The sequence below is a fragment of the Heterodontus francisci genome, chromosome 13 (genome assembly GCF_036365525.1).
Source record: "Heterodontus francisci isolate sHetFra1 chromosome 13, sHetFra1.hap1, whole genome shotgun sequence".
Taxonomy (NCBI): domain Eukaryota; kingdom Metazoa; phylum Chordata; class Chondrichthyes; order Heterodontiformes; family Heterodontidae; genus Heterodontus; species Heterodontus francisci.
The window spans coordinates 104,661,212-104,673,534 of NC_090383.1; the positions used below are offsets into that span (position 1 = coordinate 104,661,212).

The 12,323-nt window shown below is 41.8% G+C and overlaps 1 protein-coding gene across 1 annotated transcript; it reads right to left on the minus strand.

Annotated features, from left to right (window-relative positions):
* Positions 1–450: 450 nt before the first annotated feature.
* Positions 451–1,928, minus strand: LOC137376140 (forkhead box protein G1-like). The gene has a single exon (XM_068044156.1). It carries the CDS (start codon positions 1,848–1,850, stop codon positions 732–734), a length of 1,119 nt encoding a protein of 372 aa, XP_067900257.1. The 5' UTR covers positions 1,851–1,928; the 3' UTR covers positions 451–731.
* Between the last annotated feature and the right edge of the window lie 10,395 nt (positions 1,929–12,323).

Sequence of the window (12,323 nt, forward strand, 5' to 3'; positions counted from 1 at the left end):
AGACTATGATAATTCGAAGAAGCAATAAATATTTCACAGCGGCCCAAGTTTGACAGAAACCCTGTTTGTGTTTATTAAGGCGCTTTTATAGTGAGTAATAAAATGAATGGTGCAACCATTTCAGATAGGGATACAAAAAATAAAATGTCATCACATTTGTTACTACTTCCAAGATAGTTAATTAGCACAAGAGAATTAAATAACCTAAAATGCTGGGGAGGCATTATTGTGTAACTTATTAAATTATAAATACACATATGTACATTTTTATAAATAATAAATAGTGTTGAACCCTCAAAAGAAATAAAACAAACTTACTCCAAACATTTGGATAGTATTTAGGATTATGCAATTGTGTTACCTTTGGTTAAAGAGAAGCCCGGGTTTCAGACTAAAGGTAACATTTTCCCTTTGGATAGCGTTAATATTGCAAAGCAAACCGGTTGCATTGTTTTCCTCTCTTTCCAATTAAACTATAAAAAGAAGGCATGAGTATTTTTTTTCGCTGTTTGCAGTAGCACGTGTGCAAGGTACCTTCGACATTAAGATTATTATTACAGGATGAAACTACAGCCTTGAGACTTTTTAAAATGATTTTTCCGCAGCATGTCAGAGTCAATTTTCGCCTAAAACCAGATATAATAATCTAGCAGATATATCAGCACAGGTTTCCTGAAGTAAGGTGCAGCTGTAGTTTTGCATAGCATTGTTTGTCACGTCCTGGGCCTAGATCAGTGCAAAAACGAATTGCTAGAAGCCCCTCCGTTCTGCTGTGACAGGTAGCTGGTAAATCCAGCGGCGAGTCCGGACGGGAAAGTGGAAAGAGACGGTCTGAGGGTCTCGGTGATGAGAGCCGAGGTTGCTGGAGGAGAACTGGAAGGGGCCCCTGGGTTCCCCATCCCCGGTCCGTTCTGGTGCTGCACTGACTGCGAGTGATGTAGAGACGGGAAAAAGTACCCAGCCTGTCCCGACAGTAAGCTGACAGAGCAAGGGTTTACCGTGTATCCGTTGGCCAAACCGCACTGTACGGATCCCCTTAACAACGGGTGTGAGAGGTCCCCGCTAGCCATCTGATCGACCCCAGATCCACAGCCGGAAAGCAATGAGCTGTACGTGGGAGCTTGGTTCAAAAAACTAGAGGCAGCGCTGCTGTAATTGAGACTGTTGTGGGGATGGTGCAAGGACAGAAACGGAGAGAGCGGCCAATACAAGGGGTTGCCCCGGTCCATTAACCCCAGTCCGGACGGCGAAAGACGAAGCCCTCTTTTGAAGGCCAGTTTGCCCCTCGACGTGGCCGATCTCCGTCGCAGTTTCCCCGTCGTCCCGCCGATAAACACGTCGTCGCTCGACGGGTCCAACATCCAGTAATTCCCTTTTCCGGGATCGTCGTAGTGCCGGGGCACTTTGACGAAACATTTATTGAGGCTGAGGTTGTGTCTAATCGAGTTCTGCCAGCCCTGCTTGTTTTCCCTATAGTAAGGGAAATTCTTCATAATGAACTCGTAGATTCCGTTGAGAGTCAGCCTTTTCTCGGGGCTCTGTCGGATTGCCATCATAATCAGAGCGTTATAACTAAAAGGCGGCTTATCGTATTTGCCGTGTTTCTTGTCGTCCTTTTTGTGATCATCCTCCTCTGCAGCAACTTGTGTCTCCGAATTGTCCTGGTATTTAAAGTCAGACTTGGTAGCCGCGTTCTCAGGGTCCCCATTTTTGACGCTCTGGAGCCCGGCTCTGTTGTTCAGATTGTTGTCACTTTGTTGAACAGCTTCGGGGAGCAGCAAGCTCTTGATACTAAAAGAGGTGGACTTCGGAACCATTTTCGGCTGCTTCTGATCTCCCATGCTCAACATCACGCGCTCCTTCTTTAATCCTCGCCTCTCTTTCTCGTTCAAATAATTAAAAGAGGTCAATGGGAGCACGGTGGAGCGATCGGAACGTTGCAGGCAAGAAGATACTTGGCGAGGAACAGAGCGGGACAACCTGCATCAAAACAGGTAATTAACTCGGGAGAGGGGAGGGGGTGTGGAGTCGGGAAGCAACGCCTCCATCAATAAGTTACTTTCAACATTTTTTCCAATGGATGTCCAATCAAGTTTGAGTGGAAGACTCTTTAACCCGCCTCTTTCAAGCCAATCAGCTTAAAGATGGTGTGTATCTATTTGGGCTCTGAAATTGATTTGAAAGTGACCAACACGGTCTAAAAGGTGGATTAGGAAAGGAAAGAGGATACCAGGCTATGCAGGTAATGGATCGATTATCACTCATTGCGCTCTTATCTCATTTATCCAACGGTTTTTCTTTTACCTTGTTTTTATTTTGACATGGGTAAAACACCGGCGACGTCTGGACGGTGACAGTGTAGATAAGCACAAATAAGGGTTAGACAAACCGATTTAAAAACCTAAAAACAATTTTTTTGGGTCCCTTGTCATACCTTTCGTGATTTCTTTTCTCTGTTGGAGAGATTCTGCGGATAGCAATCGTCAAATTGATACATTTATTGCAGTTTTTCGGCTACAGTTTTACTGTTTGTATTCCCTTGTAATTAATGGAAGTGGAAAGTCTTCTTGTTCAGGTCAATAATCCCAAGAAGTCATCTGGTTATTGTTGTGCTGCGCTGTTAAAGTGTACGTTAACAGACCCAACAATTTAGTCGAGAGAGATCAGTGAACCAAAACTAAGTAAAACACTGCAAAACGGCCCTGGGTGGGAAAGTATTTAACAAAGTTCTTTGTTAGGTGCTAATTGGGGTTCGGAAGTGGCGGTTCGGACGCTCATTAGAAACGCTCGGTCGTGGGTCAGCGCTGCTGGGCTTTCTCCAAACCTCTTATTGATGGAAGAGTTTGTGCCTTTGTGGTTTTTTTAAAAAAGGAAAGTCAATGTTCATTTTTCAAACCCACCGAAACAGTAGACAGCAATAGCAACTCGTCCGGTGTCACTAAAAGTATTGTGAGCATGGTGATTAAGAAGTGGAATCAGCGAACGTCCTTTCCAAGGAAAGACTCTCCTTTGCGACAACCAAGCGCAAGAAACGGGTGGAAACAAATGGTTTGCGCGTCAGTTTCTTATTGTTCAGTCACCACCAAAAAGCATAGGATTAAACCTAATAAATTGCAAAAGCTGAGAGAGTGGAGCTGCTTATGAGCAACGATGCATGAGTTCTATGGGATGACTTTGGGTTACGAGTTTCAGACTGCTCTTGTGATATTGAAACATTCAGTTGTTAAAAAATGATTAAAAATAGGACACTAGAAAGCACATTTGTAAGTGAGAATAATAAGGAGCATTAATTTCGATAATCTCTCATGTTACAATTACAAATAAATTACACACGGTTAGACAGATAAACGTCGTCCTCCTTTTGTGGCGTATTTCTCACCAGTAGGCAAAAATGAAAGTAACAGGATCGTGACAAATATTCCAGAGTATCTGATATAAATGTGATGACAACGTTTATGCAGGGAAATGTGACGTTGAATGATTACAGTAAAGCAGTCAACCGCAGTGTGATTCTGAACTGCATCTAGAAACACGGAAACTAAAAAAAAATCAAAACATCACGAGAGGAAAGGTCGGGTGAAGTAATACAGAGTAAATGTTAAAGGTGTCCCTGAAAGCAAAGCGTTGCCTTATCGAGTTAGCTGAGTACAGGGCCTGGGTACGGAGCTGTGATTGAGGTCCAAAGGATAGGGCCCATTTATAGATGTATAAATAATTGGCTATGTCTTGCAGACTGCAACATTATAAACTTATACATTAAATTTTAGAAGACCAACATTCGAATAACAGATTATTAAATAAGGAGGCTGTTCGTCTATCACTGAACCAGGGCCTGAGATAGTTTAAAAGTTTTTTCTAACATTAAACCTATTTAAAAATGTCTGAGGTGTTTCTATTGAAGAAACCCTCAAAATAGACCGTAAATAAATTAACATCGTTTATTGATAGCAATGGTATTTAACGCCGAGTGCAACCGACCCAATCTCAGGTAAAGTGGACATTTCAACATTTCTCGAGCAATTCATTTTCAGATGCTATTAGCGGCACGGTTAATTACGACTAATTTTAAACGCTAATATTTGACAGAATGTCACTATATTAATAGAGCAATTAATTCAGTTGGTATTGAAGTATTTTAAAAGAGGTTTAAACGCTATTTTAAATTACATTTATAAATGTTAGTAGGGCTTTGGTGAAACGTTTACTGGAAAGTTCTATTTTCTGAGGGAACATACTCACAGCACTTGTTCCAAAGTATATCAGAGTCAAAATATTGACTACTCATGGACCTTAAACAATCACAGAGCCGCCAGGATGGAGTGATGTTATCTATATATTTCTAGATATTAAAGATAACAGGGGATATGGGGATAATGCGGGGAAATGGCTTGAAGGTAGAAGATCAGCCATGATCTAGTTAAATGGAGGAGGAAGCTCGAGGGGCCGAATGGCCTGCTCCTATTTCTTGTGTTCCTACACAATAACTAACTGGCTCTTTATAGTAACACACAAACGACGAACAAACAGAAGCACAATTTAAACTGTATAAAAATAACCACATTAATACTGCAATTATGCCGAAACTATCAATTTTAAACAATATATGTAAACATATGCCATACTCAGGAGTTTTTCTCAACAAACCCACCCAATGTAAATGAAAAATAAATTATCTGGTATTAGATAATTTCCTTTTCCCAACTATCAGGTTTTTGATTGAGGCTGTAGTGTTTTTAATATGTTCCTTGTTCTGCAAGTTTCTTTCTCTGTATGTATTCGTTTATATGCGTGTCCGTTTATTTAGCTTTTCGGTATCTGTACATCTATGTTTATGTACGTGGCTATTTATCTATGTACTTTTCTAACTATCTTTGGCCTCCTTATCTCGAGAGACAATGGATACGCGCCTGGAGGTGGTCTAACTATATATCTGCTTATTCATTATAGAGATATAAATAAGTTTGTATTTATATTTCCTCACAAGCTTCCATTCTAGCTGTGTAATTGACACCAAGATGGGGTTCTGTAGAGTTTACTTTAGTCAGAATATACAGATTTCAGTTGGTTTAAGCGTTACCCTTCAATTCGTTTTAAAACACAAATATTTTTTATACGTTCCGACCTTGGTGCTTTGATTGATTTTTTATTTGTCCTGTTTTCTGAAACTCTTTACTTTAAAAATTAACATTCTGGGAGGAAACTCGACGAATCCACTGAATGAGATGTCAGTTTTAGGAGGTAAGGCAAGTTTTAAAGAGCACAGTATGTGGGGATAAATAGAACCATATCAATTTGTACTTACTTTGGTTGTGGTACCCAAAGGTGGAATGATAAACTTTACCTTTCCGACTCGTTAAATAGAGATTTATTAAGAGTAGCTTGACACTTCCTTTTTAGACAGGATCCTTATGGTTTACGGTATTAAAAACAGCAAAAAGCTTCAATGCGTCAGAAAGTCAAAGACATACATTCAGCCTGATTAATATTGTACACGGTCTGGTTTGATCTAAATCACAGGAGAGGGTGACCTCGCAGTACCTGTACATTCTCCCTGCTATAGAAATGTTTGCTATAATGAATTTTAAAAGGAAATATAATTCGAGGAATGACCATTCTGTATAATAATAAGGAATGCGCCGTTATTGAGACTGTTCACTTTGGCCGAGTTATTGAGTAAAGGCAGTACAAAGCGTATTTTCACCAAACTTTAAGAATACATCATTATAATAATTGGGTAATATTAGACAAGAAGCTACGTATTATATTGGGAATTTAATCATTCAAGCAAATTTTCAACGCAAGAGCAGCTCCATCGATTAAACATGGCCATACCTTGCTCAAAGATTCATTATTGCTATTGGAATCAAACTCCATTTACCGATATTGGTTCTTAAAACATTATTTTTAGATTTGATAACTCAAGCTCCCCTGATCTATTAGGTAGAGGCAACGCCCAGTATAGTGCTAAACCACACAGACCAGAAGGTCCCCCATCTGTTCTTGAGTTATTTGAGCTTTCTCAGCCTGTGCAATTAATTGGATCGTTACAACTGGCCTCAGCCAACCTGGGTTAGGAAAGGAGAAAGTTAGTCAGGATTCCTCACTTCAGCTGCAGAATGCATGTGTATGGCTGCTGGGCAAGGCCTGGACTAAATTGGGCCGTGATACACTTCCTGCTACAATAGTCGACCATCATTCATTACACTCATGCATGAGATATGACAAGGACTACATGCCAGCAAAATTCATCTCCTTCTGGAGAAGAGGTAGAAATATTTGTTTGACTAGAGATCTAAATATTTCCAAATGGAATTTAAACTGAAGGTAATAGTTAATGCTCCCAGAGATTCCCCAACAGAAGATAAATCAGCACCCTGAGTGAGTCGCCTCTCCTATTCTATACTGTAGTTTAAAGACAAATTCTCTTTCTCCTTCTATTTTCCCATCAATGTTGACATGCCGGGGCATGGTTCCAATAACCCTCCATCATCTCAATATTTTTCATGCAGGAGCAAGACAATCAGTGTCCACTGACTGTGGGAGCAATCATTGCTTTGCCAGATCCTGTCCTTAAACCCAAGTCTGCACTTTCCAACAGGGGTTACTGAATAACAAGACTGGAAACCCTGGTTGATTCCCTACCCCAACCCACTCCCCCCCCCCCCCCCCCCAACCCTCCCTCCCATTCCCTAACCCAGAGCACTGAAGCCTAATGCAATGCTGATAGAGAAACTAACTCAGCACAGACCAGAGATCAAACATAGGACCTTCCTATCTATATGGCTCAGTTCCAATCATCCAGTGCACGTAATAAGTGAATTATTGAAGACATTACTAACCACACACTTGGACCAAATATTAAACAACATTGGCTGAGCAGACACCTGTGAAAAAATATTTTTTCACTATCACTCAGTGACTGAGATCAGCATGGAATTGTTTGCAGTCACTCAGTAATGCCAGGTGGCAAGCAAACCTTAAACACACCTGCTTCATTTCTTCATTTTCCAAGTTGAGTATGGCTGAGAAATATAAAACAGAAGTATGAAGCAGGTGCTTTTCTTTTTTTTCTAAGAAATAGGAGCAGGGGTAGGCCATAGGGCCCCTCGAGCCAGTTCTCCCATCCAATAAGATGTTGATTGATCCTCTATCTATTTTAACTCCACTTTCCCACCCTATCCCCATATCCCTTGTGTCCCTTAGTTTCCAAAATCTATCGATCTCATTCTTTAATATACTCAACAACTGAGCATTCACAGCACTTTGGTGTAGAGAATTCCAAAGATTCACAACCCTCTGTGTGAAAACATTTCTCCTCATCTCAGTTGGAAATGGCTGAACCCCTTATCCTGGACTATGATTCTGAGTTCTTGACTCTCCAGTCCCAAGAAATAGTCTCTCAGCATCTATGCTGTCAAGCCCTCTAAGAATTTTATACGTTTCAATAAGATCACCTCTCATTCTTCTAAACTCTGCAGAATATAGGCCCATTGTACTCAATCTCTCTTCATATCTGGGGAATCAATCTAATGAACCTTTATTGCACCACCTCCAAGTATATCCTTCCTTAGGTAAGGAGATCAAAACTGTACACACTACCCCAGATCTGGCCTCACCATAATTTCAGCAAGATTTCCTTACTCCTATACCCCAACCCCCTAACCCCCTTGCAATAAGGCTAACATATCATTTGCCTTCCTAATTGCTTGCTGTACCTGTATGTTAACTTTCTGTGATTTGTGTACAAGGACACCCAAATTCCTCTGAATACCAATATTTACTAGTCTCGCACCTTTAAAAAAATCTGCTTTTCTATTCTTCCTACCAAAGTGGTTCTTCCTACCAAAAAGGCTGCCTTATTAAAATGTATTGATCCAGCTGAGAAATGGTGAAACTAAGCCTGTGTGTGCTGTCAGCTGATTTCAGCTGGGATGATATCGGGGTGTTGCAAATCATTACAGAAACCTGGCTAAGGAAGAATAGGGGAAAACTCAATCATGGGACTTACTTCTGATTAATGAACACTTTCTTTCAGGAAAATCCATATGTATGGACATAGGGTGAGGACATGACTCTTGCCTCATATTCAAATAGCTTGCTGACATAGTTGGTTTCCCATATGAAGGGACAAGAAATCAGCCAACTAGATACTGCAGTGAACTTTTTTTTTTACCTTTATTGAATCATTTTTAATGTTTTAGTCCAAGGGTACAAGAAGTATTAGATCACAGTTGAATCAATATCAGTGCTGTTATAGGCAATCACAATGTTATAAAACCCTGCTACACTCACTCAGAGCACTGATGTATATTCAGTTCTCAGAATGTGGAACTCTATCAGGGGGATCAGTGACCATTGGCTGGCAAATTAGATCACATGATTTTAATATTCTAGTGCTGGGTAATTAATGGCACAGACTACTGCACAAAGCGGCACAAGGTCACCTTGGATGGTGCTTTTCATCCTCTATGAGAGATGCTTTACTGCCAAAAGACATTTTACTGACACACTAGCCCTTTTTTGACATCATACAGCTGAGAGACAAGTTATGAACAAAAACAAAAATAGTATTTTTTAGTACTAAAAAGAATTTACCTATTCTCTGAAGCGTCACTAAATTTCTAATGTATCTTGTAGAGGATCAAGGTATATGACAGAGTCTGATAACATGCCAGACTTCACTATGGTTCTTTGTAACTGATTTTAAAAATCTCTGGTGATGAATACAGACCTCCTTCTTTCAAAATTACTGTAATTGCAGGATTACCTTCTTAGGAATATATTCTCAAAGCTGAATTTCCTCCATTAATTCCTAATATTTTCACATAATTCCAGATGCTGTGCAAAGCACCAATTTCAGTGGAACATCCATGTATCAGACTATAGCAAGTTAAATGGTGCAACAACTTCAAATTCCATATTAATGCTAAATGAAGCCATTTCATTCTGTATCTATAGAGGATGTATTTATTATAAGGACCAATTAGATATGATTTGTATTGCAGAAATGAACAGACTTGGATAACACATAGACTTATGATCAATGTTCGAAGTGGGCTACACATTTTATCCTACAAGGCTTCATAATGCACTTTGTATTTTATAACATTTATGCGGAATTATATATCAATCTAACTTGTAATTTGGTTGTGTTGGGAACTGTGCATGTGAAGAAATTTAAATGCAAACTTCAACTGGAGACATCATGAATATTAATTGGTTTATTATCATCCAGTGTGGTTTGAGCTCCTTCAAATTTACTTGCAAAGGAAAATTAATTTTAGTAATAGGAATCAGCTGATATCAGCTATGCAATATCAAAACCATATTGTGTGACAATGTCATCACCATGTGTAACATTTTACAATAAAACGGCAGTTAGAAAATTAGTAGCCATCCTCACAAATACTAAAATTAAAATCATGTTCATCTGTCCATATGGTAATTGCTAGTCAAGTAAATCATTTCAAAAACCTCTCCTGATCAATAATAAACTGTCTTCTTCTCATTCTGTATAACCTTTCTTTCAAAGGTGGGCCAGCAGTATGTACATCTGCTCAAAACTCATCTTCTATTATCCAAATGTCAGAGAGGCACAGAGGCCTATGTTTTGTAAATTTGGATGTTGGCAAGTCACCAAGCCCTTTTTGTTAGTACCTCCCTGTTACGACCAGGTGAGAAAGGTGCCTAGGAGTCTTTCTCAGCCTCCACCTGCTCTTATTGTAACAGGGTTTAATTTTAAACACACTGTGTTTAGAGCTCCCCCTTTGGTGAATCCTTGTTCACCACTTTCCAATCATAAGGCAAAGAAATGAGCATAAACAGCCTTTCTTAGGTTTAAAGAAGAAAAGTGAAATTTCTTAAAACTTAAATTTTAATTCAGTTAACGCCTATGGATACATGTCGCGCCCCATGCTAGCATGCATATGCGATAGGCACACGCAAATAGACAGAAAAGAGCAGAAGAAAAAAATAAGTAGAGAGGTTTGAGGCAATATCAGAGTGCTTCGAGCTCACTGTAATCCTTTTGTAGATAGTCTTGCTTTTCGTTGGGGCCCAGCATTCTTCTTAAACCTTGTTCACTGTAGGGGACTTTTCTCTCTTGGAGTTCCTGTGTCTTCAATGGGTCTTCAGTTCTGTGAAAAAGAGATGGGAGCAGACAGGACAGAGATGTTCTCAGTCCAGGAGCAAAGAGCTTTCTGAGTTCAAATTCTCTGTGGCAAGTTCAAATTCAAAAACAAAGTGATTATCAACAACACAGCTGGCAACTGACGTCATCAGACTGCGCCAATCTGCGCACATGCACAGATTGTCACCTACCCTCTGTGCATGCGCTGCGTTCCACATTGTCAGGACTGGTTGGTGCATCCGCAGATTACGTCATCGAGTAACGCGTGCAGACAGCTGCGGTGAGGGAAGCGGGGAGAGCGCGGCCGAAAACCTTGGTGGTGGCGTCAGGTGTGGTCTCCTCCTCCCCATCCCCCTGGCCCGCCCACTCGCTCTCACCCCCTCCCCCCCCCCCCAGCCCGCCTGCCCGCTCTCTCCCTCCCAGCCTGCCCACTCTCTCTCCACCCCCGGCCTGCCCACTCTCTCACCCCCAGCTGGCCGGCCCGCTCGCTTGCTCCCCCTCTCCAGCCCGCCCGCTTGCACACTCTCTCCCTTGTGTGCTGCCATGTGTTTAGGTCACCTTCGTGTGATTATTTGAGCAGCGCCATCCTTAGTCCTGGCAGCTGCTGACGTCGCAGACTTTGATGTTTTAGTGGCACAGGCGCCACTGCAGCACCATCTAGTGGTAGCGTTGTCAGCAAACACAGCCGGGGGCCTGCATGATACCTCCACACCCAGGGGAATGAAATGCGATTTGAAAAAAATTAGCGCATTTCATTAAAAGGTTTGAGAGAAATATACGATACAGAAAGAAAAAACATGCATTTCTCTCATTCATTTCCATTCATTCATCAATCTTAAAGCCTATTAGAATTGTCGTTTCTGGGTGCCAGTGCTGCTTTAATTTCCCCTCTTTTGGCATCCCAGTAGCAATGTGGTTCTTTGGGGAAGCTTTTCTTCAGTTTGCCCATTGCCATGACTGCCTAGGGTTTTGTTCCTGTTGAGGTAATGTTGTTTTCAGGAGAGTTAGAACTGGGTGGGTCTATCCTGAACTCTCAGAGTTATGCAAAGACTTTTGACTTCAGTGGATGGGTGGTTCCCTTTTTCTCTGACAGTGGGGGAGGATTCTTTGTTAATCTCCCTCTTGTTCTCTGGGACACTCCTACTTGCAGGTATTTGTGCAGACTTGACTGCACTCTCCTGTGACACTTCGACTCGGTGAGGCCTCACCCTCACAATTTCAGTGCCCCCTAGAGGTCTCTCTTTGTCTCTGCAGGTTCCTGCAAATGCTGTTAGCAACTCTGGTGGGGTGCTTCTAGAGTCTGCATTTACATAGGAGGATGTGGGGTCTAACTTTTCAAATTTCTCGGGGTTGGCTGACCAGACAGTAGGGGTTTTCATCTGGGATTCCTCCTGGGCTCCCTTTAACCTGCTGTCTTGGTCACTTTTTCCCCTTCTCTTTCTAAACTTTGCCAGCCGTGTGCCTGCCTGTCCTCTGCTGGAGGGTCCTCCTGACACTGGTACAGGATTCAGGGGTGCAGGTTTTACTGTAGATTGGGGTTTCCCCTCAACCTGGCACATTTGGCAACTCCTGCAGTACTCCACCACATCTTTGTGGAGTTTTGGCCAGTCAAACTGCTGTCTTATGTGGGCTTTGGTCTTTCGTATACCAGCATGTACAGCTGCTATAGTCTCGTGGGCCCTTCTTAATATTTCTCCCCAGTACCTCTGCGGCACCACTAACTGGTGAACTACTGTCCACTCCTGATTCTCAGGTCTGGGAGAAGAACTCCATTTCCTCATCAGTACCTCATTCTTTAAATAGTAGCAATTTCAGGGACTCCCACTGCTTCACTTTCAGACTGGGCAGCCCGTGCTAACTCTTGCAATACTGGATCGGCTCACTGTGCCTCAGCTAGGGAAAATCCATTTAATTCATTCCCTGGGTCTCCTAACTTACCAAAGAAAGTCTCGGACAGGCAGACCTCATGGTCATTTGCCTGCTGTGCCAATGCAGTCTCCTCTGGGGGAACTGGTTTGATCATGGTTTGATCCACTACACATTCAGGAAACATGCAGAGAACCGTCTCCTGCCATGGCCCTGTCTCTCTGATCTCCTGCGGTCTTTCTTTCACTACTGGGGGAGCTACCACCTTCACCCTCGCCAGATCATTACTAGGAGCAGATCACCCCATCCACAGGCAAACTAGGGACAA